General features: G+C 37.8%; 1 protein-coding gene across 1 annotated transcript in view; it reads left to right on the forward strand.

The window, feature by feature from the left end:
- Positions 1-389: 389 nt before the first annotated feature.
- EIF2AK4 (eukaryotic translation initiation factor 2 alpha kinase 4) overlaps positions 390-23047 on the forward strand; it is a gene marked incomplete at both ends in the record, with an annotated part of 43033 nt that continues 20375 nt past the window's right edge. The window contains 22 exons of the mRNA XM_082000740.1: positions 390-530; positions 2369-2484; positions 3675-3777; positions 6309-6482; positions 7330-7410; positions 7916-8064; positions 10296-10411; positions 11461-11618; positions 12047-12582; positions 12957-13066; positions 13614-13771; positions 14114-14526; positions 15297-15366; positions 16488-16568; positions 17793-17915; positions 18320-18424; positions 18659-18716; positions 19405-19484; positions 20173-20274; positions 20889-20939; positions 21953-22189; positions 22788-22863. Coding sequence (XP_081856866.1) covers positions 390-530; positions 2369-2484; positions 3675-3777; positions 6309-6482; positions 7330-7410; positions 7916-8064; positions 10296-10411; positions 11461-11618; positions 12047-12582; positions 12957-13066; positions 13614-13771; positions 14114-14526; positions 15297-15366; positions 16488-16568; positions 17793-17915; positions 18320-18424; positions 18659-18716; positions 19405-19484; positions 20173-20274; positions 20889-20939; positions 21953-22189; positions 22788-22863 — 3238 coding nt within the window. The remainder of the gene's footprint in view (positions 531-2368; positions 2485-3674; positions 3778-6308; positions 6483-7329; positions 7411-7915; positions 8065-10295; positions 10412-11460; positions 11619-12046; positions 12583-12956; positions 13067-13613; positions 13772-14113; positions 14527-15296; positions 15367-16487; positions 16569-17792; positions 17916-18319; positions 18425-18658; positions 18717-19404; positions 19485-20172; positions 20275-20888; positions 20940-21952; positions 22190-22787; positions 22864-23047) is intronic.

A 23047-nucleotide genomic window follows, 5' to 3' on the forward strand; every position in this document is an offset into this window, starting at 1 on the left:
CCGGGCGTTTGGGACGAGGCAGGCGGGACCACGAGTGGCCGCAGGGGCTGAGCAGAGCACGAAGGCAGCACGGCGCAAAACGCCGCGGTCCCTCATGGGGTGGCGGAGCCCCAGAAAGGCCGCCGAGAGCCGTCGGGTGCACGTCCCTGCACGGCCTGGGGCTAAGGCGGCGCCAGCCCACCGCACCCCGGCGCACAGCTCCTGCGAAGCAACCGGCCCCAGCCTTTCCCGCAGCCGCCGTTACTGGACGAACCACCAGGCCCCGGCCCCCCAGCTCCTCCTCCCGCACCACGGAGGCGGGACGGAGCGCGGCCGGCGCCACTTCCAGCCTGGCAGCGCCGCGGGGCCGCCCGCCATGGCTGCCGCCGGCCCCCGCCCGGGGAGCTGACATGGCCCGGGCGAGCGGCGCGGCGGACGTGGCCGCCGAGCCCCCGGAGAGCTACCAGCTGCGGCAGGAGAACGAGCTCCAGGTGCTGGAGTCCATTTACGGGCAGGACTTCCAGGATCTGCGGCGGAGCCAAGCCTGGAAGGTAGTGAGCGAGGCCGCCAGCTACTGCCAGCGCGGAGGCCGCCGCGGCGGGGGGAGGCCGCCGCGGCAGGGCCGGGCCCCTCGGAGCGCAGAGGGCCTCGTCCCTCCTCTCTCTTGGCGCTTCCTGCGCCCATTCAGCGCTGCAGAGGCAGAGCCGCTCGTTTTCCCTTCTCCTGGCGGGCGGGCAGCAGCAGGAGGCAGAGCGGGCCCGTCGTTTTGGGGATCTGGGTGGTGGTGCTCGCCTGGGGACGCGGTTAGTGCCAGGTCCTAGTTAGCCCAAGTCCTAGCTAGTCCAAGTCCGTTTCTTGCCTGGCGCACCTCGGCCCTTGCCGTTCGCCCGTTGTCCTCCCCCGCTTCGGTAGGCAGCCCTGTAACCGGCTGCCTTTGGCAATTAAACTCTAGCTCCATGGCTTCGCGCTGTAATTAATGGTGTGCATGTAACTCGCATTTAATTAATTGTCAGTTGTTTTTTATTGTTGCTTTGTTCATGCCTTAACCAACTAACTACATACCTGCTTAATTAATTAATCTCATTGGCATACGTGTTGCTGATCTTTACTCAAACTGGCTGTTTCCATGAGAACTTAATACTTCAACTTTCATTTTTATAGTTGGGTTTTTTTCAATTACAACTAATTAATGCTCAGGTCTAGTACTCGGTACTCCTTTCCATTTCTCTTTTGTGTCCACAATGTCTAATTAATTTTTTTTTCCCCAGCTGCATCTGTGGCACTATTTTACTGTACCTGGAGGTACTGGCCACTCTTTTTAGTTCCCCAAGTTCACTGTTACTGTCATCTATATTCTTGTGTCTTTTGTTTCTACAAAATATCATAGTCCCTTTCTGCCATGAAGCTGAACATAAAATTCTTGCAGGAACCTATTACTTTGTGGGTTTGCGTTTTTTTTGTAATAGATTTCGATGCAAACACTGTTAGTAATTTGCTAGGTTTTTCAGAAGTGCTGCAGACCTCCCTCCCTATTAAATTCATACTTCACATCCTCTTCACTTAACCTGTTCTTTTTCTTGTTGGAAATGCAAAGAGAAAACAGAGGGGATGGTAACCATCTTTTAACCTGTTTCCGTATTTGTTATTCTATGTGGTCTTATTTCCCTACCTGTTTGTCATGTTACTGAGTCTGGTGTGTTTGTTTTGGTTTTTTTCCCCCAAAAAATAATTTCCTAATTGAAAAGAAAAAGTTTATAACATTCGTATGGGCATGTTTTACTTTATTCTGATTTTGAGTAGGCAATTTGAACAGGACGGTGGGAAGAGCAATCCTAGCTAAGATTATGTTTTATGCCAAAAATCTAAATACAAAAAAATTACTATCCATTTGTTGGGCCACACAAGGTGTATATAGATGTGGTGTTATAGTCTGTTGCCATGTCAGAAAAAAAAATATTGATTGGTGTTTGTTAATGATCTAAAACAAACACAAAAGAAACAATATTGTTCATATAATGAATGTTTTAATTTGTGATATTCCATAAATAACCTGTATTACATTTATTTAACTTTTTCCTACTATTAGCCTACAGTAAGCAGAATACAAGGGGCTTATTAAGAAACCTCCCTTTTGCTCATTGTGAATCATATTTCTAATAACTGTAACTACACTTACCTGAAGAAGTTCTAAAAATATACTGGGTAAACTGAGATAATCAGTGAACCAGTTCTCTGTCAATGATCAACGTCAATACATTAATGTGTTTTTTTCATGGTTTGGATGGTCTAACCTAAATTCTGCCATAATATAGGTTGTGATAGTTTTGTGCTTTCATTAAAACAAAACCGAAAAACCCTTCTAAATCAAAAGTTTTATTTTCCATTTTAGGTACGACAACCTCCTGAGATTAATTTAGTTCTGCGTCCTCAGGGATTGACTGGTGATAATGAAGTATATGCCAAAGTTGATCTGTGGGTCAAGTGTCCACATACTTACCCTGATACGTGAGTGAACATTAAAATACAACCTTTTTTCCCTGAACACTTTTCTCTGTTTTCCATAGTAATACAGTATAAGTTGAAAAAACATGTAGTTTTATCCATCATTCTTATTGTTGCTTTCTGCATGTCTGTATTTGTTAAGCCGGTGGTATTTTATAATAGGTGACTATAAAATTTGTCACTTGAATTGGAAGCCGTCTCTTGTGCAACGGAGAGTAATAGGGATGCATTTGTCAGTGCAAGGCTGCAGCCCCAGTTTGAAGCTTGAAGAGATGGAAACACAGGTGTACCTGCTAGAATACCTGCTAGCATCTTAGTGCGCTTTTTAAACTTTTTCAGACGTGCTGAGAGAGGGACTGAATCTTCATTTTTAAAGCAATCTGCTGTCTTAGTTCTATCTGCTGTTCTGTTGTCTGCTGGATTATCCTTTTGGAAGAGTTCTCCATAAAGGATGTAAAAAGAACGGCAGGCAACCAGTGTCCCCCCGCATTTTGGGTTGGCAAGTAATTTCTGAGTCAAGTGTTGCTCTGTGCCCCATTTCTTTCAGCCCTTAGGCCACTGGTTGTGTGCACAGCCAACTCTATTTAGCCCATCCATTTGTGCTGTGGCTTGAGCAGTGTGCAAGGGAGGTGCTATTCCTTACCAAGTGATAGCTCAGTTACGCCCTAAGACATACCAGCCAGTCTATTTTTTTTGTTTTCATTTAAGATAGCATAGCTACAGACATCTTACTTGGTTAGGGTGTTGTTTTTTTTTTTTTTTATTTAGCTGTTACTTATTAATTGCACATGTTTCTTTAGGTTTGTGTAACCTGTATAGTGGTGATAAATAAACTTTAAACACCTAAATGTTAAGCTAGTAATATTTTTAAAGGGCTGTTATGTAAATTACTGGTAAAGAGATGAATTATAAAAGTCTGCAGGGTTTCTTTGGTAGTTCTTCTGTTAAGTATAACTGACAGGTAATCTGTAGCCAGAAAAATTGATGATAGGGAATGCGAAACAGTATTTCTGGCTTTATTTTATATTATATATGTAGTATTTATGTACTGCTTATTTGAGCATTGACTAATTGCCACGTTACTATGAACTCCATTCCTTTTCCCTTACCCACTGTTTTTATCAGCATTCTGTCGCTTTTTACACTCAATTTTTCTAATGTGGACTTTTTTATGTTTTGTTGCTGTCCCCCAGTGTCCCTGAAATACAACTAAAAAATTCAAAGGGCTTGTCAAATGAGAAAATAAATGAATTAAAATCCAGACTAGCTCAACTAGCAAAACAGTGCTGCGGAGAGGTAAGAGCTTTTCACTTCATTGAGAAATATACTCTGGACCTAAATAGTTCTAAAAACATGTGTGATGTGATATAATGTAATGGAATACATCCACATTGGAAGTATAAGTTGCATTGCTCCTAAGGAAGGATAGGCTTTCTTAAGAATGTTTCTAACTAATGAATTGCATGCCTTTAAAATACAGTGTATGTACAAATTGTGTGAGCTTCATCCCCGTTTAAAGGCAGATTCAAAGGTTCATGTTATTCTCTGAGTTATTTCACAGTATGAAAGGCAATACTAACTCTAAAATTGAGAGCTTGCTGCACTTTTCAGATTAGTTTGAATGTTGTAAGTGGCTGTACCTGTTTAAGCAAACAACGATTACATGGGGAGTTCTTCAGTGAGATCTTGTTCATCTAATGCTGAACTGAAGGGCAAGAGACATTAGTTATAACACCCATTTAACGGTTGACTTCTGTGCCTGTAGCACAGTGACTCCATGCCATTGTGCCTTTTTTTTTTCTACTGTGTTTAGGAATAGTGATACTTGACTTCCCCCCAGCCTCCTAATAGGAGAAAGAGAAAGATGGAGAAATGTGTGGAGCTTAGAAGTTGTATTTGTTTTAAGGAAATTTATAGGTCCCCATGTATGTTTGGTATTGACAATACCTTTTCCCATTGTTGCTGGGAACTGAAATGATTCAAAGAAGTACTAGCAAACATTGAATTCTTGGTAAAAGCAGGGTTTATGGTTTCTTATCACTATTTGGAAATGTTACAGGTGAACACATTTGATTTGCTCAATTTGCCTTTTTAAAAGTGAGAAATACACAGCTGGGGAAGCTGTTATGAAATTGTTGTTATGCTGAAATGGGGTAATACTTTGCTTTCAATTTCCTGACCCTGTCAACTTTACAGGTTTGGCAGGGGTTGCCTGTCTTTCAGTCTTGCCACATAGAGCCTTTTTTCCATTTGTATACTACTATTTTGGTTGCCAATTTTTATGCAGAGACTTTCAGAAGCACTGTTTTAGCCAGATACTGTTTTGTTCATTCTGTTCAGTAACCAAGAATTCCCTCATTTTTTTCAGTATCTTTGGAAATTAACAGTTTAACAGTATATATTTTTTTCTTTTGATAGGAAATACAAGGTACAAGTTCTCTAAACAACCTCTAAACCATGAGATTCATACTAAGTCTGCTCACAACTGACCCCAGAAGTGCTATTGGCCTGTAGAACTTTAAATCCCAGTTTGATTCTTGATCTTATTGAAAGGTGCTACGGACATGTCACAGGTTTTCCCAATGTTAATTTTTTAAAGGGAGAATCATGCTTGCTCCAGGGAGGTGTAGATACAGTTGTGAGTTACATGTATGGTACACATTTTTGATGAATGACAGACACAATGCAGTCCTGAATTACTTTCTGTGCAGGGAAAGGGAGATAACCGTTCTCTCTGCCTTGACAGATATTCTTTATTAAAGTGTATTTTGCAGTATGGAAAATTTGAAGATGCCTCAGCTACCTGTCAAACTGAACAGCAGATTGTTTTTTAATTGTTGAGATTTCTTCTTTTTTTTTTTTAATACATATGTGTATGCATGATTGCCTTGCATGCTGAGTAGTAACCTGGGAAAGATGTTTTCATTTGCACATCAGGTGTATGCATATTGTGCTATTCTTTCTATTCCAAATTGCCTCTTGGCTTCCTTCTAACTTTCAAGCAGGGTATTCAGTGTTTGAGAATCTTCTAAATGTCAGCCTTCTACAGGCAGATGGTACAATTTGGTATGACTGTTCTCTGACCTATACAGGCAAATCCAGATCAGTCAGTGCTGCTGCTGACTACTAGTCCTGTGGATTGCTTGAATTAATAGAGGGATGCTACTAGACTGATGAAAGCGTAAGCCCTGACAGGATCATCAGTACATATGTAGATCAAGTAAGCAGTAGCTGAAAACAGATTACAACCTTGCAAACCATGTAGCAGAATTCAGCAGAGTTTTCAGTGCAGTTCTTGTTTTAGTCATTGTGGTTATATGAATGTGCAGTGTAAGTGGTTTTACATTTCTAGCTGGGGGGGCTAGTTTGCAGAGGAAGGATTAGATGCTGTATTAACAGTGAAATAAGTAACTACTTAATAGCAGTAGATACAGTAATAGACTGTATTGCAAAGCATTTATTCCGTTGTAGTTCATAAGTCATAAACACACATCTTTATGAACAGAAAAATGTGCCTAAAACGTGAGAAAAGGGATTTAAAAAAAATATTTATTTATTTACTTATTTTGAAAAAAGGAGATGTTTGGAGTTGGCTGTCTTTCAGTAATTTTCACTATCTTTGCTACTGTGGTCATGGATTTTTCATGTTAGAGTTTATTAATAAGTAGTTCTGACAAAAATACTGAAATATGGGAAGTTCTCCTTGATAAGTAACAAAATCAGCAGTCATGCTGCTACTGTATTGCTTTTTTGAGTTGAGTGTCATTTTACTCTGTGATTACTTGTTCTTTGAACTCTGCGTGTCATTCATACCTATTTTCTTTCAGGTGATGATATTTGAACTTGCAGACCATGTACAGTCATTTCTCAGTGAGTATAATAAACCACCTTCCAAGTCTTTTCATGAAGAAATGCTAAAAAATCATCAAAAAGAACAGGAAAGACTGGCTCAGGAGGAATTGCGTAGGGCACAAGAAGTTAAGAGAAGAGAGGAGCAGGAGGTAAGAGAAATTAAAGTGTGAATAACCCTGTATTCTTAAAGTAACGTAAACAATCATGATTTTGTAAATCATCCTGCATAGCATTGGGTTTTAGTGAGTTATTAACTTGTCAGAGCTGTTGGTATGAGTTGATCAATACGTACTAAATGAACTATCTGCTGCTGCAATTGTAATATTTTAATGATGTATTTTTAATCCTGAGAAATATTTATGTCTGAAAGAAACCTCAATGTTGATCTCTGATCCTATGAAAACTACTTATAAAAAGGACCTTATACTAAAGTGTAAGCGAGTGTATATATTAAGTGCGGTTGATCTTAAACTAGGAAGAATTAGCCAGACAGATAGATAATCATACCTTCCTTCACCCACAGGGTGACTGGAATGTTCACTATGACAGATTTCTCTGGTGCACAATAAATTTGATTTAAAGAAACCTTGGACCCATAAACATTCCTCACTAGAAATGAAGGGATACATCTCACAGAGACTAGTAGCGTGGAGTCTCCACACTGTTGGAACATGGATAGACTAGCTCTTTTTTTAAAAAGAATGTTTTAGCTTATTCCTTTATCTTTTCTATGTATGAAACTTTATTGTTAGGCCTGTCAGTAGAAGCAATTTTCTTTTGTCTACAATTCCATTCTCCTATATCATACAATTGATGCTGTTAACTTCCTCAGGAGAGCTAATTTGACTTCTATTTTTTTTATTCCTGTGGGATCCATGAGTCTTCCTTAAGACTTCCAAAAAATCAGCATTATAGCTTTTTTTTTTAACCAGGGTAAGATTAGCAGTTGCATTGCATGTACTGTTGCACCTCTAACAACAGCGAAATTCATTTCAGCAACGTGAAATCCTTAAAGAGATCCAGAAAAGAGAGGAAGAGAAAAGAGAAGAAAGAAAAAAGAAAGAGATTGCCAAACAGGTATTTTTTCTAAGCAGGCATGCAAAAACCATTGCAATAACTTCTTCCCAGTACTGTAGTATATGCTTAGAAAAATTTGAGAGATTTATGTGACTGAATTGTCATAGACATCTTTTCTCATCCAGTGCTTCTAATAGATCTAGGTCAAAATAACTTCTTGATTATAGGGGGTTTATTTCTTGAATAATTTTATATATTTATTTATATAATTTATATAATAATGTAATATATTAGCATCTGAAGTGTACTGAGAAGTATTTTCAAACAGACATAGGGAAAAAAGGTAGTATGTTAATGTTTCCAGTTTCATTGTACAGAATCTTTACAGCCTGTGGACAGTGCTTAAATATACTTTCTGAATCTCAGCATTTCTTCCTTCTTCCGATTTCCCCCCCACCACCACCTCCGTGATCTGGCTGACTTTATAGGATAATAGACAAGTACTCGCATATTTTGCGGATAGGAGCAGTTTCTGTACTTACTTGGTGTTTTTCCTGATTTACAGGAACGTTTGGAAATATCTGCTCTGACAAGTCAAGAAAAATCTCACAGAAGAGATACTGCAGGATATAGAGTTGCTTCCGGTTTAAATGGGAACTGTTTGGAACATGGAGTGAATAATAAACACCGCCCAAATTCAGGTGGACGTTCAAAGTAAGTATGTAAGTTTGCATGATTTTTTTTAATTTTTTTTTTGGCAAACATTGGATTTCAAAGTGAAATTTGAAGGCAAGAGAGTGGTGTGACACATTGCTCAGCTGTTTGTTTCGGTTCCTTCCCCCCTGCCTTCAATGGACATGGTTTAACTAATTAACTATGGATAACTTGGGAACTTTCTAATTAAGAGTGTCAGCTTGGCCCTTAGTTTAACTCAGAAAGTATTTGCCAGTCATTCGAAGGTATATTCAGGGCTTACTTACTTTCTTAAAAGTATGCAATGTGTTGGCAATTGCAGAAGAAATTTATTTTAAATCAGCTAATGAAGGTTTCAGAATAGCACAATAGCACAGAATTAAAACTTATATTCATCTCAAAACATTTGCTATAAAGATACACTGGTATAAAGCTCCCTGTTGGAGAATCAGGTAATGGTGGTTGCATTTGCAGAGCAACTTATTGGGGGGAACGTTAGAGTTATTGGAGGGTTCTTTTGCTGATAAGTAACTTATTCAAGTTAGCATTGGTGGTGACGATGAATTATTAGATTGGTGGTGATATGGTTGGAGATTTTAGGTTTGGGTTGGGGGGGGGGTGGGGTTGGGGTTTTTTTTTCTTTTCTCCTTTCCTGTGTTTATAGCTGATGTAACTTGTCAAGTGCAGTGGAGATTTCCTGGTATTAAGTTTCCTAGTTTTGATTCAGATTGTGCCAATGACTTGTTATTTGGACTGTTGGTTTAATGAAAATAGTGTATTCCTGGTATTTTTTTCTTGTCTCTAGACTTCAGAATTGTTTTCATATTATTTATCAGCAACACTAGATACCTGAAGCAGAAGTTCTTCTTTGATCTCTCCTACTTCGACTCTTGCTGCCATCTCTTCCTTTTGCCTATCACAAGTCATATTTGGCAGTTGTTTCTGTATAGCATTTGACAGTCCAGAAATCTCTCTTCCTATCTTCTTGCTAATCTTAGTATAACAAAATGTGACACTGTCTGTGCTTGTGGAACAAGACAAGTGTCTTGAGTGTTTGTTACTATGCTTTAATGCAGAACACATACAACGAATTTGTATTAATTTTCCACACAAATGCTTACATTGTATGTTCTTACTTTACAAAAAAAAAAAGGCTGAGTTACTTATTTTAACAATGGTGAAAATAATCTAAGGATTTTGAAGTGTTGAAACTTCTCATGATGCCACGTTGTAGAGTTAAGCAAAATCTAGGCATATTTCGTTTTCTGAGGTCTCTTTTCACAAGAAGAGTGTTGCTGTATTTTTATCTGTTTATGAAGCCTGAAATTTTGGCTATTGGGACACAGATTACTACAATATAAAATAATTTATAAAATAGATTTGAATTCAGAAAGCCAGATACTTTCTTTGTATACTTTTCTCTCTACAGCACTTGTGAGAATTTCCCTGTGGCATCTCCTTATCTCCTTTCTATGTAGCACATTTTAACTTGGCGGGGTTTTGAAAGAGCTTCTGTGTTACCTGTCATATACTCCTGTGCTCTTTATATGTCTTTGCATTTATTTGCAGGAAACTCTTGCAGTGGTGATATTGCTATTAATTTTGAAATAGATTGTATCAAGAAGTAATGGATGTTAATGTTCTTGAGTTCTTCCTGATCTCATGTGCAGCTCCGTACATGCATGTGAGAAGAAACACCCTAATGATACTTGCTTTGAAAATTTTTCAAAACTTCCCTTTGCTTGAAGGATGAGTTTAGAGTAGTAAAGGAGGCAAATAGGAAACCCATTTTAAGTTAGTAAAAATAATTAAGCTAAAGCTGGAATGGACTTCGTAAATTGCATACATTTGCTTTTTGTAATGTCTTGAAAGAGAGTGCAAATCAAGTCAAACTTACGTGTTTTTCAGAGCTGTAGTATGTTTACTCTGTTTTTATATTCCCTCCTTCCACCCCCCACTCCCTCCCCTCCCCCAAACTGGGAATGTCATCCTAAGATGCAGTTTTAAGGTTTGGATTCAAATCCTGGCTTTGAATATAGAGACCCAGTGCCGTGTGAGGTTGCTGCTAAAACGATGAATTTCTAATCAGACATACATCTTTGGCATAACTCAGTGTCTTTAATTAATTAATGAGTATTGTCATTGAATGCAAAAGTGTCTGAAAGCTAATTCTCTTGGAGAATTGATATCTTTAGGGACTGCAACAATACTATCTTTTTGAGTTGGAGAAAAATATTCTGTTCATATTGCAGACGAGAACGCCAGCTTTCTGTTAGTAATAATGAAGAGTCCCCTGGGAATTATGAAGTTTTGAATTTCAGCACAAGTGGTGCTGGACAATTTACTGTCCATAAAGGAAAATGTCTAGGTAAGCAAAATTACACTTACAGCTTGAAATACTGGGTTTCAGGCTGTGGGGTTTTTTTTTTGTTTGTTTTCTTTGAGAGGGAGAACTTAAACAATGTTAACAGGTACAAGGTAGCAAGGGTGGAGAGAATATCATTGTGGAGTGTGAAATGTTACAGTCAAGAGTGGGAGAGGGTAATAGGAAAAGTTACTTTGTGGTAAGTATTTCCTATTTTCTTAGAACTATTTTAAGTAAAATTGCTTCTCCAAATACAGTTACGTAACTGAATAGCCATACCAAAAAAAAAAAAAGCCCCACCTTCTCAACACTTTATATTCCTTACATAACTAAAATAATACTGAAAACTGTTTGCTTTTAAATTTAAATAGCTAGCTTGCCAGATACACGTGGCTACCAAGCAAGAAGTCATTTCGCTTTCAGTAACATGTGAAACCAGTGATAAGCACAGGCTTAGAAATGCATCCTTACTCTCCTGCCATTGCTGCTGATTGCAATGGCATAAAAGCAGCAGTTTTAGCAAAAACATAAATACAGGCAAAGACAGGAGACTTTCAGAGCTGAAGGGCCTGTATGAATGGACCATCAAATGTTTTAATTGTTTGTTTCCAATGTAGCACTTCCTCAGTGGCAGGATGAACAGCCTGAAAGTCTCTGAAGCAAAGAGAATTTTATTATTTTGCAGTTTGAGGATGAACAGTTACGTTCATCATCCTGATTCATTCATCATTACAGTGCATGGAGTTCAGCATTTGCTCAGCAGGAACAGTGTTTGTTTATTAAAACCTGAAATTCTTTAAAATGTGCAGCAATTTTTTGCCAATGTGCTATTGCTTTTATTTGTCTAATGCTACATAGCATTCAGTCTCATCAGAGCTGATATTTTCCATAGCTACTATGTAGGTATGGCTCTTGTTTAGTTGAAAGTAGGTTTGTGTTACTGAAGTTGTAGAAAGTAGGCTTACTGGTGTTTATTTAGTGTTTGCAGGAGCTGTTGTCAAAACCTTAGAAACAAAAGAAGCCCTGTTCCTCTTCTCTCTCTTTATGTATAGGCAAGGATGAACAACTTGGTAAATCGGTCTACAATGCCTTGGAAATTCGCAGTGGAGACTTTGTTTTAATATATGAGTGGGTTCTGCACTGGCAAAAAAAGATGGGAAGATTTCTTACAGCACATGAAATAGAGAAGATTGAGAAGTGTAAAAAACAGGTAATGCCCATATTTTGCATTTGGCTTAATAAAGGTTAGGTGGGGTTCAGTGCTTTTCTTGAGGCTGCTAGTTTAATATAAACTTGAGAGGGTAGTAATGAGGTTGAAAATGCTACTGTTTAGAGTATGTGCACCACAGAAGGAGGTGGGTGTATTGCGGTATTCAGGGGTATATCATTTACAATAATATAAATGCAAGAAAGTGTATTTGCAAGTATGCATAAACAAAATAATAAAATAGTAAAATCCTAAAGAAAGAGCATCAAGCTTACCTGGCAGAAACCAAAGTTGTTCTTGCCCCTTCTGTACAGTACTCCCTTTTCAGAGAAGGATGAGAATGTCATGTATTTTGTATAAGTTATATATTTTAGTAGTGGTGTGCTAGTGAGGTATGACACAATGCATGTTATGTTGTGTTTCTCTAACAGCTTCAGGGTGCAGAAACAGAATTCAGCTCACTGACGAAGCTAAGTCACCCAAACATACTACATTATAAATGTATGAACCTTAAAGAACGGGACGATTCAATTGTGGTGGACATTTTAGTGGAGCACATAAGTGGTTGCAGCCTTTCTACATATTTACACAAAGAGACTCCAGTTCCAGTTGAGCAGTTGCGCCATTATGTGACCCAGATCTTGTCAGCTCTCGACTACTTGCACAATAATTCAGTAGTGCACAAAGTTCTTTGTCCTTCAAGTATCCTGGTAGATGCTGAAGGAAACATCAAGGTGACAGACTACAGCATATCCAAGCGCTTAGCTGATATTTGCAAAGCAGATGTTTTTGAGCAAACCAAAGTTCGTTTCAGTGAGGATGGTCTTCCCAGCAAACCTGGAAAAAAAGGAGATGTATGGAGTTTGGGCTTGCTTCTGCTTTCACTCAGCCAGGGCCAAGTAACCAAGGAATATCCAGTTGCTGTTCCTACCAGTTTACCTCCTGACTTCCAAGACTTTCTGGAAAAGTATGTTTGTTGTGTTCCTGTATACTTTTATCTTTTTTTTTTTAAAAAAAAAAAAAAGACTTAAATGTGTTTTTAAAAGAACAGCTAAATGCCCCTGTGTTGCTAGTCATAGTTTTTAGAGAAGAGGTGATTGCTCATTCATGGCTCAGGCTGCTAACCTGGGATTCAGGAGAACAGGTCTGGTGCTTGTTTCTTCTCTGCTCTTCCACCAACTTTGTGTGTCACTGTGGATAAGTCATTTAGTCTGTCTTTGCTTCTGATGCCCATCTGAATGATAAAAGTGATAATTTCTTAAATATAAGGAGACCTCTTTGAACACTTAGGCCTGATATGGAATAGATCTTTGAACAGTTCCCTTCTCGGCTTGCTAACAGATGTGTTTGCTTGGAAGATAAGGAAAGATGGAATCCTCAGCAGTTGTTACAACATAGTTTTATCAACATTCCACGAATGAAAATACCTGTAGCTGAAGAAAATCTAGATGGTAAGAAACTTGGTTCTTTCTGTATTCTGCTAAATAACTGGACTACATGCCTGCAGTAACAGAAAAATTGAGCTGTGTTAGAGCTTCACAAGACTGCACAAGTGTTCTACATTAACTAACTTAGCAGTTAAAGACCTTACTAGCTTTTATGTCCATGACTAGCTGGGGTGGACTGATGGCTGTTGTCTCATCAGCAGAAGCAGCTGATGCTTTAATTAAGCCTTTAAATTCATCTGACTTCTGCATGGTGTAAATGTCAGACTTGACTTTTTCCTTGGAAGATGCTGTTCCAATGAGACTTCTTCCCTCATTATGTTCTTATTAGAATCACTTCCTTTGTCCAGAATAATTAATGTTAGTGATTAAAAACTGTATTAAGGTTTATGCTTGTACCAGAGCTTAACTCTACACAGCAGAGCACTTCTGCATTTTAGGTTTTGCAGTGAAGTTATTTAGATTTTTATCTTCTTCCTGATGCTTATTTGACAGTCCCTTTTACTTTCTCCCCATATTGCCAGCAATGGTAACTTTGATAACCTTGTTACAGATTCAGCAGGTATAGATTGCATCGAGACAGTTGTACCCAGCAGTCAGATATCCAGCGCTTCATTCTCCACAGAAACACAGAGACAATTTTCGCGCTACTACAATGAGTTTGAAGAGCTAAAATTACTTGGCAAAGGGGCTTTTGGAGCAGTCATCAAGGTATGGTATAAAAATTACTTCCCTCTATGGAATCTTTTTTGGGGATGTGTTTGTTTTCTCTGAAGCAAAGCAGTATGTTCAGTATTTGCATGGTTTTATTTATTACCTTCTAGTGTGCTGTGCCTGTGTTGTGGCTTTTCTCTGGGATTGAATAGGCTGATGAGTTTTGTGAGAGATTGCTGGGAGTCTGGGGAGAGACCTGTCAGTATGGGGAAGCTTGCATTTTGTAGTCATTTCCCAGGTGGAAGGAAAATTTCCTCTTCTATGACATTACTCTACTTCTAGCTTTAGTTAGTAAGGCACTTATAAGCATTTGACTTTAGATTTATTTGAATTTTGCAGGTGAGAAATAAGCTTGATGGTTGCTATTATGCTGTGAAACGTATCCGCATAAACCCTGCCAGCAAGCAGTTTCGGAGGATTAAGGGAGAGGTAACGTTGCTTTCCCGCTTGAACCATGAGAATATTGTGAGGTATTACAATGCTTGGATAGAAAAACATGAAAGTCCTATTCCCACTGTGTCATCATCTGAAACAACCCAAGAGAAAAGAATGCCCCCCAAAGCCGGTCTCTTCATCCTTAGCACTGAGGAGACAAATAACGTGGAAGCTAATGCTCCTCCTCCAGTTTTGACAAGTTCAGTTGAGTGGAGTACTTCATGTGAAAGACCCTCCAGCAACAAATTCAGTGGAGCTGATCAGGAGTCCAGTGATGATGATGATGATGGTGATGGCGTGTTTTCACATTCATTTTTGTAAGTAGGCTTCAGTATCTGCACTGTAGGGAACATGAGGAGAGTTCGTTTTTCCAAGTTTGTGTCTTCTGTCATTCTCACTTCTGTTGTCAGAGGTAATTCACTGCATTTTTGTACTGTCCCCTGGTTCAAAAACGGTGTATTTGCCAGCAGCCAGATAGCCAGGGAAAAGAAAATTTTTAGCTAAAAAAAGGTCAGTGTATGAGGAAAATTTTGGTTTAGGCTTCTAGAAGTTACTTATCATTTGTGTTGGAATGCACGACTGTTTACTTTATGTTGGATTGTCTTTTCCAACCTTGAGAGTAAAGTTTTTAATAAACAATAACTGAAAAATATTAGAAATCCTGAAAAATACCTCATTTGTCCTTTCTTTTTTGTTTTGATTTTTATTAACATATTCCATACTTGCCTCTGTATGGAGTGGTTCTTTCACTCATGGTGGGGTTTTTTTTGTTTAAGCAACTAAGTAAACTTAGCTCAGTTTTGCTTATTGAATATAGAAATTAAATTGTATTGCTGCAAATATATACCTACCTCTTAAGAGACTGGGCTGTCAAAGGAAGTGTTGCTTTGCAAGCAGGATACTTTTTTGGGTTTGGTTTTGTTCTGCTTTTTTGTTTAAGGGATATGGAGGATCTTCAACAGAAGGTTAGATTTTCTTTTTTTCCCCAAATAGTTTCCATATTTCTTAGTAAATATTTCTTGGTAATATTTATTTAAGGAAAACCAAAACTTAGGAGGTTTTTTTTCTTTCTCTTTTTTTTAAACAGGCCAACCACAGATTCTGAAAGTGAAATAATTTTTGATAATGAGGATGAAAACAGTAAAGGTGATCCTCCGGTAAGTATGAAGAATAAAGCTAGTGAAAATGAAAAGATCATAAAATAGTCTTTGACAAGCAAAGATGTCAGTTGGGAAATTTTTTTTCACTTCTGGTCCAAGTACAGAAACATATAAGCATATGTTCCATCAGAGTGAATGTGCCGTCGTGAGCTGCATTCTGTAGAAATCTGTCTGATGCAGCTAATCTGGCTCCTGTTTCCCATAGTGTTCAATGAACTACGTGTGGGTTGCACTGTATAGTCACGAGTCTGGTTATTGCAAGTTTAATAGTTCAGTATGTACATGGTGTATCAGTTAACCACATGGATTGTCTTATATCATCTGAAAGTTGAAATTCTGTTCTGCTTTTAGACGATATAAACCAATATATTTTCTCATACTAGCCACTTTTTGAAAGTGGTGACAGTACATGTTGCTAGCAGTCAAAAAGAGACGGGGAGTCAGAAGAATATGTAAGGTTTTAGTCGATTTTAAGATTTTTTGTATCACAGCACTTGCTGTGAACAGTCAGTGCACTGTATCATTAGAAAGATAATGCACAGTTTTCTACAGCATCTGGAATGTGTCATCGCTAATCTTGATGATCTGTAACATGCTCTTATTGAAGCTTCGTTTCCTTCCTCTTTCTGTTATAATGTACATTGGCATGAAAAAGCTTTTGATATGTAATCATATGACAGTGCATTTTTTTGTCACTATATCTATTTATACACTATATCAAATTGTTGGTTGGGGTTGGGGGTTGCGTTATTAATTCTATTAACTAAGCTTTGCATATTTTAGTTTCAAATTTATTATTTTTTTAAAAAACGTCACACACTAAGATTTAGGTTTCATCCAGATGTTCTGGAGTGTTTTTCCTCCAGTGTCTAACGATAGCAAATATTACTCATTCTTGGTTTGAAAATGACAGTGGGTCATGCCTGTTTTTCTAGTTTATTTAGAAGCAGTGGCATTACAAAAATGTCAATATATTATTTTGCTTTTACTCAAACCTAGCCATAGAGGATAAGTTCTCATCAATGTGGTCCAGCCATTAAAAAATAGTAGTATGCATAAAAAAAACTTCTGGATGGCTGCCTGTAGCTAACTGTTCTGTTACTTTTATTGTGATAAAGGATGAAGAAGGCAATGAAAAGAATGGCCATGGAGAAGACAGGACATCAGTCATTCACACAGTGCATTACCTGTACATTCAGGTTACAAACATGCTTGTGTTTTCTCAGATAAAAGGATACTGTTTATTCCAGCCTGCAGAGATTAATTGCTGGTTTGCATGAGAAAAAATAATGACCTTTAAAAAATGCAAAGGAGACTAAGTTCAGTGTTGCTTTTGCAATGGACTGGTTTTCTGAAAGGCTTGGCTGGTGGAAGGCACTGTGGAGTGCACAGGGCACGTTATGCCTTCCGAGGTTCTATAGCTGTGCCTGGAGAAAGCAATTTTGTAGTGCCATAGTGTGTAATGGGATTGCTGTTGTTGCGTGTGTACAAGTGAAAGTTGGCAGCTCCTGACCTAACCTTAGAATAACCCAACCAACCAACTTTTCTGAGTCTGTGGCTTCCAAAGCATTGTTTTGCCTTGTGCTTGTTATTTATTTAGAATATCCATCCCAACGCCCTAACACCGTAGCTGGTGTTCTTATGTGTGGTGACTATGTTAATTCCCAGCGAGGAGCTGGAAGTGTACTGTGTTAACTTCCAGAGGTGAAGTTGTATTTCACAGATGTGAAAACTTCCTACTCTCTTCAAAGGCACTATATTGTGTAGGCATTTTATTTTAACAGAAAACAGTGATCTGCAAAGCCATTGTATGGCCCTAACAGGAGGCACAAGATAAAATTCCTGCAGGTTTGCAACTTCAGGCTTTACTACAAACAACAACTCCTCCCAGAAACAGTCTAATTCCTAACAAAGAAGTCGACTGTCATGCTACTTGTTCTGTGGTGATGTGCAGTTTTTTATAACACACTTAATGCTGGAGCTTGTCTGGAAGGAAGATATAATTAGATGGAATTAGATTTTAATAAGGTTGTTTGCATGTGTTATGTATATTCATAATATAAGCAGTTAAGACGCCAAGTAAAATAAAACCAGAGAGTCTTTAAAGTTTGGCTTAAATGTATATTATGGCTTGGCTGGTTTCACCTTATTTTTAACATTGATGTTATGAGAATATACTACTCTACAAGCTCCTACCATTGTCCCAGAAAATGGGATAGGACCTATAAGTGAATGTTTTCTAGGTAAAAGGCAGCTCTGAGGAAAATTCCAAACATCTGAATGTTTTGATGATACTGTTGGCTCCTGAACAATGTGTTACAGAATGAGGAATTAATATGCACATAGGCACGAGTTTATGATGGTCTCTTTCTTGACAAAACTGCTCTTTCTTCCCTCTGTCACCTACATATGCACAACTGAAGATGGAATATTGTGAAAAGAGCACGTTAAGGGATACTATTGACCAAGGATTATATGAAGACACCAGTCGGCTTTGGAGGCTTTTCCGAGAAATTTTAGATGGGTTAGCTTACATCCATGAAAAGGTTAGTAAATATGACAGTTGTGACCTTTCCGTAGTATGTTATGTCTCCTTCTGTATGGGTTTTTTCATATTCTATTCATTTTTGGGCGTTTATTAGCAAGGATCATTCCTTGCCCTTTCCTTTATTCATCTGTTCTAGGGGTTTAGAATATTTTATCATAAAATTGAGTTTTATAATGAACTGCTTCAGATTTTTCCCTTTGTCACAAGAATTTGACCATCTTTAAAATTGTTTCTAGCTGATTAATCATCAGTGACTTAATGCAGTAGATTTCCCAGTTTAATAAAAGTTATATAATACAGTTTTGCAGTCTATTATAAAGAGAGTTTTATTTTTAATTGTGTTTTTTGTTTAATATTCTGTGGGTCTTTTTTTTTTTTTTTTTTGTTCTCCTGCTGTAACAGGGAATGATCCACAGAGACTTGAAACCTGTGAACATTTTTTTAGATTCAAGTGATCATGTCAAAATTGGTGATTTTGGTTTAGCTACAGATCATCCAGCAAATGCAGTAAGTACAGCTGAAAGTGAATGAAGAAACTTGACTTTGGTGTTTTAATAATGTGAAAGATGAAAATAAAACATTGAAACATAGTGATTATTGGAGTTTATATTGTGAATGCTATACACTTTTTTATTTCTAAGGTTCTAGAATTAAACCATGTACTGCCAACCAAAGCAGCAAGAAAAGCCAACAGAAGCATTTCAAGTGCCACTTACAATATGTCTGTTTTCCTGATTTCAGGCGGTCTCTAAACAAGAAGAAAATCACTCGGATAGCTCTGCTATGTCTGACCCATCAGGTTAGTTTACATAATAGCTTGTTCTAAATGATTTTAAGCAAACACTTAGATTCTGCAGTCTTGTATACTCTGTTAGAATTCCCATTCATGCTTTAAAAATAAAACCTTTTCTCTTGGGGGGGGGGAAAACAACCACCAACGTTTGGGTAGATATGTATAATCTGACAGTTTTGACTTATCTAAAAATGAATTTGCTTCCACTGCTAGCCTTCTGCCATAGATCAGTGCTTTTCTCATGGTGAGGAATATAGGGATCCTGTATATATGTTCCATCTGCTCTTTGTTCTCTTGCCTGTACAGGACAATTTCAAGACTTCAGGGATTTTTGTTTGGTTGGGGTTTTTTGGTACCTTCTTTAACAGCTTGAGTTTTGTGCTTTGAGAAAACTGTAGTACATCGTGTTTCTTAAGATGAGTGTAACAGAAGTGGAATTTAGTTGTATCGTTTGTGTGCTACAATTCTGTAAAGCAACAAATAGATTTAGATACTAGAGAGAGACACAGATACTTGACATGTGAATGTAAGAACTGTCTGTTTTGCAAACTGTTCTCAACTGGGTCTGTCTCTCTAAGGACTGCATTCCAACCTAGAAGAAATGAGGATGGAAGATGAGTGAGATTTTTTTTTTCTTGATGCTGTATTTCTCTCCAGCTTTCTTGAAACTAGTACTCTCTTTTTTTGCATGTAGGTAATTTGACAGGGATGGTTGGCACCGCACTATACGTCAGCCCAGAGGTCCAAGGAAGCACTAAATCTACATACAATCAGGTATGATTAAGTAGACTTAATAGAAAGGTATCATGGAATCTAAGGTACCAGGTACAGTTTAGGTTGTTCCTGCTCAACAAAGGTGAATTCAAGGTGGAATGGGGTGTGGTGAAACTGCTGCGATAAGCAAGGGAATAAGAAATATTTCTCTGAGAGAAGGCCAAGGTTAGAAGGATGTGGGCAAGTCAGTTTTTCTGCCTGTGCTGTGACCATGACTAGATGCAAGCAACTTCAAGTTGAAAGCAGGTAATCATGGAGGACCTTTTATAAATGAAAAGGATAGAAATCTTACAGTCTCTAGTTAAGGTAAAATGTCATCATGAGAAGTATATATTGCTCTCTGGATTCCTAGACTGATTTTGGGGTACGGTGCACATTTTCATCAAAGAGGATCCTGTTGCAGAGACAAGCTGAATTTCAAAGCAAGAATGTTTTTAAAGTGAAAGGGAGTCCTTTACTTCATGGAGGTGCAGGGATGATAGAAGGCATTGAAGTCTACCATATCTTAATGGATTGTGTCATTTAGCAAAATATAAACTAAAAAAACCCAAAACCACAAAAAACCCCATCCCTTTCCAGCTGTAATATACTGTGAAATTTTAATGAAAACATTTTTTTTTTTCTGCTGTCATTTTCTGCAAAGAGTTCACAGATATTACATTTAAGTTTCCATTTTTTTCTTCCTTAGAAAGTGGACCTGTTCAGTCTGGGTATAATATTCTTTGAAATGTCTTACCATCCAATGAGTACTGCATCAGAAAGGATTTTTGTTCTTGGGCAGCTAAGACTGGTAAGTACATGGACATAAAAGATACTAATTCTGTGCATCACATAGTTTGAGAAGTAAAATGATGTAAAACATAGCAAAAACATTTCCACGGGGAGTGCTTAAAAAAAAAAATTCAGAAAATATATAATGAAAAGTGAAGAATAAAATTGTAGCTGGTACTAGTGTTCCCTTAATGCACTATGAATTTCCTAATAGTAGTCAGTGTTCTATCTGCTAAACTAATTTTTATAGTGCAGAACATTAGAGGTGTAAACTTCAGGTAAAGACATCATGGCTTTAGTACACCTGGGTTTAGACCCAGTGGGTCTCTTTCAAGAACCAGTTGGTATTTGCAGTTGGTAAATGCCTGTGATTATGGATTATATCTTCATTTTACAAAACATCATAAAAGCATTTCAGTGATGTTCTTTTTCCTGTTAGCTCTTCAAACTAAATTTGCCATGTGGGGTTTTTTCGCTGTTTTGTTTTTTTTTTTCCCCTCATGGGCAATAAAAATGCTTAGTTTCTCTGTTTAAATATGTACAACTTAAAAATAAGACTAGCCTGAGCAAACTGCACTGCGTGTTATAATTCAAATGCGGTTTTCGTTTTGTTGTTTATTGTTTTTTTTATAGCCCACTATTGTATTTCCGAAAGACTTTGATGAAGTCAAGCATGCAAAGCAGGTAATTTTGAAGATGTTTTAACTATTAGATATTCCCTATCAAGAGACGCTAATTATTATTTTTCCCACTTAATTTAAAATTAGTAATCTCTGCCAAGTTGTTATTACATGACATTAGAAAGAAGTAAGGGAAAAAAATCTCAAAAGAATATACTAAATTGACAAGGAAATATACTTACCTACAAAATTCCCTGAGCACAGTCATAAAGAAATCCAGAGTTCATAGCATACCTGTTAAAATCTGAGGGACAATTTTCTTTTTTTTTGGGGGGGGGGGGGGGGGTGCGGCGCTCAGACAAATGGCAGCTATTTTGTTTAACCCTTAACTTAAACTTTTGAAAGAGATCTGGGTCACAGAACAGAAAGAGATGTGGAAGGTAAATTGACTGCTCTGAGTTTGAAAAGGGCTGCCAAGGGCTGTTCTGGATGCCTCTGACAGAGAAATGAAGTGATAAGGAGCAGTGTAATCTTTTCTGGACCACCTAGATAATTTTTTTGCCTTGTGCTAGTGGACTCCTGTTGACCATTAGCATTAGTGTTTTGTCTGTTATGCCTGTGGAGTGGCAGTCTGCCTGTTACTAGTACCATAAACATGTTTCCATCTTCTGCAGTGTACTGAAATATGCCAGGAAAATTCCCCCTTCTTTCATAACAACAAAGATTTGAGAGTTAGTTATGCATATGATTCTGTTTTCTCTTACCTTTTTTTAATAAAGAGATGCCAGAACTCAAATAACATAGAACAACAAAGGATACTACATATTTTGTCATCCCAGGAGACACTTTTCTACTAATTTTTGTGTTTCAGTAAATTTTATTCAGGTAATAACACAAGAAAAGATACTTGGAATTTAATAAGCAAAGAATATCCACCCCAAGGATTCAGATCCTGCTTTCTTTGTTGTCCCCTGTAGTCGCATAATGTTTTTTATTAATGAGATGTGACTAAGAAGTTGTAAATACTGCTAATACAGAAACTTTTTCTGAACTGTACAATTTTGATTTAACTTATAGAGATCAGTGATTACATGGCTTCTGAACCATGATCCTGCAGCACGACCAACAGCTGTGGAGCTGTTAAAAAGTGAACATCTTCCACCACCACAAATGGAAGAGTCTGAACTCCATGAAGTACTCCACCATACCTTAGCGAACGTGGACGGAAAGGCCTACCGGACTATGATGAATCAGATATTTTCACAGCGTATATCTCCAGCTATTGACTATACTTACGACAGTGATATGCTGAAGGTTTGTAGGTGTTCAGGGAACATGTGGGGTTTCTTTTCCTTTGTTGAATTAAAAAAAAAAAAAGTGTTTATACGGGTAAACTCAAAACATGTTTGAGAGAATTGCATTATCTCTTAAGATTAACCTTCACAGTTCCTATTTAAAGCTACAGTTCTGTACTATGTGGGCTTGAATAAGTACTTCCCATTTGAACCTTACATTCATTCTTCAATGAAGAAACAAGCAGTGTTTGATTGTAGCAGCTAAAGCTTTAAGCTTCTGTCCAGGTGATTAGTTTCTTTACTCTGAATTTCTGTCAAACTAACGGTACTTGCATCTGATTGCCAATGGAATGTGTTGCCTCTGACTGTTTTCTTCCCTTTCTGATCATGCCAATCAAAGTAATCTTTCTACATCTAAAGAAATACAAGGTAACACAGTACAATAATGCTTTGTATAGCTCTTACTGTTTTTTGTTATGTAAGCATTACAATTTATGATAGTAGGATGATAGAGCAGAATTATTATTGCCTATATTATGTGGAATGATTGCCTATATTGCATCGAGTATTCATGCCACATGAATTATATATGTACTTTTTATTTGTGATGGTTTCAGGGTAGTTTTTCTATTTGGGCAGCCAAGATACAGCAGCATGTATGTGAGATTGTCAGCCGGATATTTAAAAGACACGGTGGGTGTGTTTACAAAAGTTGTTGATTTTCTTTTTCATGATTGAATGGATTTAAGAGAATAGAATGGTTTTACTGCTATCACATGAGTCAAAGCATGTTCAAAACTTCAAATGATATGCAACTACTGCATTGTTTTTTGCTGTTATTTTAGTATCCTAGTAATAGCTGTTAACTTCAGATCTG

The sequence above is a fragment of the Phaethon aethereus genome (assembly GCF_964289735.1).
Source record: "Phaethon aethereus genome assembly, chromosome: 5".
Classification (NCBI taxonomy): domain Eukaryota; kingdom Metazoa; phylum Chordata; class Aves; order Phaethontiformes; family Phaethontidae; genus Phaethon; species Phaethon aethereus.